This window comes from Calidris pugnax, unplaced genomic scaffold (genome assembly GCF_001431845.1).
Source record: "Calidris pugnax isolate Ruff unplaced genomic scaffold, ASM143184v1 scaffold89, whole genome shotgun sequence".
In the NCBI taxonomy this organism is placed as follows: Eukaryota; Metazoa; Chordata; class Aves; order Charadriiformes; family Scolopacidae; genus Calidris; species Calidris pugnax.
In genome coordinates this window covers 349599-351242 of record NW_015090865.1, presented here as the reverse complement: position 1 = coordinate 351242, position 1644 = coordinate 349599, and the positions used below count along the sequence as shown (strand labels likewise).

The 1644-nt window shown below is 58.5% G+C and overlaps 1 protein-coding gene across 1 annotated transcript in view; it reads left to right on the top strand.

Annotated features, from left to right (window-relative positions):
• VAX1 (ventral anterior homeobox 1) overlaps positions 1-1644 on the top strand; it is a 31924-nt gene that overhangs the window by 6616 nt on the left and 23664 nt on the right. Inside the window, exon 3 of the mRNA XM_014945211.1 lies at positions 1499-1638. Coding sequence (XP_014800697.1) covers positions 1499-1638 — 140 coding nt within the window. The remainder of the gene's footprint in view (positions 1-1498; positions 1639-1644) is intronic.

Here is a 1644-nt window from a genome sequence, read left to right as displayed (position 1 = left end):
CCCGGCCCCCAGCGTCTCCCCTGCGCGCCGGGCCCCACGGGTGGGCCGGCCCTGCGCGCCTTTTGCGCGCCCCCGCGCAGGCCCTGTGGTGATGTGGGGCAGGGGCGCGGGCCCGCTGGAAGGGCTGAGGCCTCCCCCGAGGTGCCCACGCGTGTCCCCGCCGGGGGGAGGCCCCGCTGCCCGGCGAGGGACCTATAACTATGTGCGGCCAGGGAAGTTGGGGGGGAATGGGGGGCGTTTGCTGGAGAAGAAGGGAAGGGGGGCGTCCCGCGGCCCTGCGTGTCCCCTCACACAGCCCCCACGGGCTTTCCCGCGGCCCCGTGGGTCTGTGCACGGCGAGTCGGCCCGGCCCCAGGGGTCGGAGGGAGCTTTGGCCACGAAATCGAAGCCCCCCCCCTCCGGGGCCGGGGCTCGGTGTCCGCCCCTCCCCAGTCCCCCCAACTATGTGCGGCCGGGGAGATGCGAGGAGAGGCCGAGCAGCCCCCAGCAAGCCGAAAATAACTGAAAATAACTGAAAACCAGAAAAAAAAACCAAGGCAAAACAAAACAAAAAACCACAAAAAATCAAAACAAACAAACAAACAAAAAAACACCCCAAAAAAAACCCAAAACAAAACCCAGGAGGGAAGGTTGGCACCTTCCCCTGGGGGCTGCTCTGGGTTGGAGGCGTTTGGTCTGAGCGGTCTGTTCTGGGAGCGGAAGAGACCCCCCAGGGGATCCGGGGACGGGGCTGAAGTTTGGGCCGTTATTTCGAGCTTTTTCTTTTTTTTTTAATTATTTTTTTTTTATCATAAATCTTGACTGTGGGAAGGGCCGGAGCGGACTGCCTCGAAAATCCACGCACGAAGCGGGGAGACAGAAACCAGTGGCTGCAGAGACTTTGAATAAAACTGTCTCTCCCTTCGAGATGGGGGAGGGGGGGGTGAAGCGCCCCCTCCGTCCCGCAGAGCGGCGGGTGGAAACTCTGGGAGAGCGCGGGGAGGCGGCTAAAAAAAAAAACCAACAAAAAACATAACCCCAAACTTCTGAAAGCCGGTTTCATATTTCTGCAAAATATCATACAACAATAAATTCCCCTGACAAGCTAATTAGCTTTTTTTCTTTCCCCTGCCGGATAGGAATGACAAGTTCAATAGCTCGTAGGTTACAGAAACCGCCATGGGTGCTTTCTGGGTTTTTTTGGGGTTTGTTTTCGGAGGAGCTTCCAGGATTCCTTTTTAAAGTTAAATATTGCTTAAAATGGGTGGGGAAAGGAGAGAGACTGTCCGGGAAATTGGGAAAGAAGCTGTTGTTACACCCAGGAAAGGCAGCTGGACCCGAGGGGGGGTCAGCGGGGGTGGCAGGGATAACCTTGGAAAAATAGGATGTGTATTTTGCAACAAGATCATTTGCTCGAAGTAAAATCTCTTATGGTTACCTGGGATGGGGGGCGAGGGGGGGGGGGTGACCCCGATCCTCCCCACCCCGCTGACCCCTGCCTCTCTCCCCGGCCCTGCAGGTCAAGGTCTGGTTCCAAAACCGTCGGACCAAGCAGAAAAAGGACCAGGGCAAGGACTCCGAGCTGCGCTCCGTGGTGTCGGAAACCGCCGCCACCTGCAGCGTCCTGCGGCTGCTGGGACAAGGCCGCCTGCTCTCCCCGCCGGG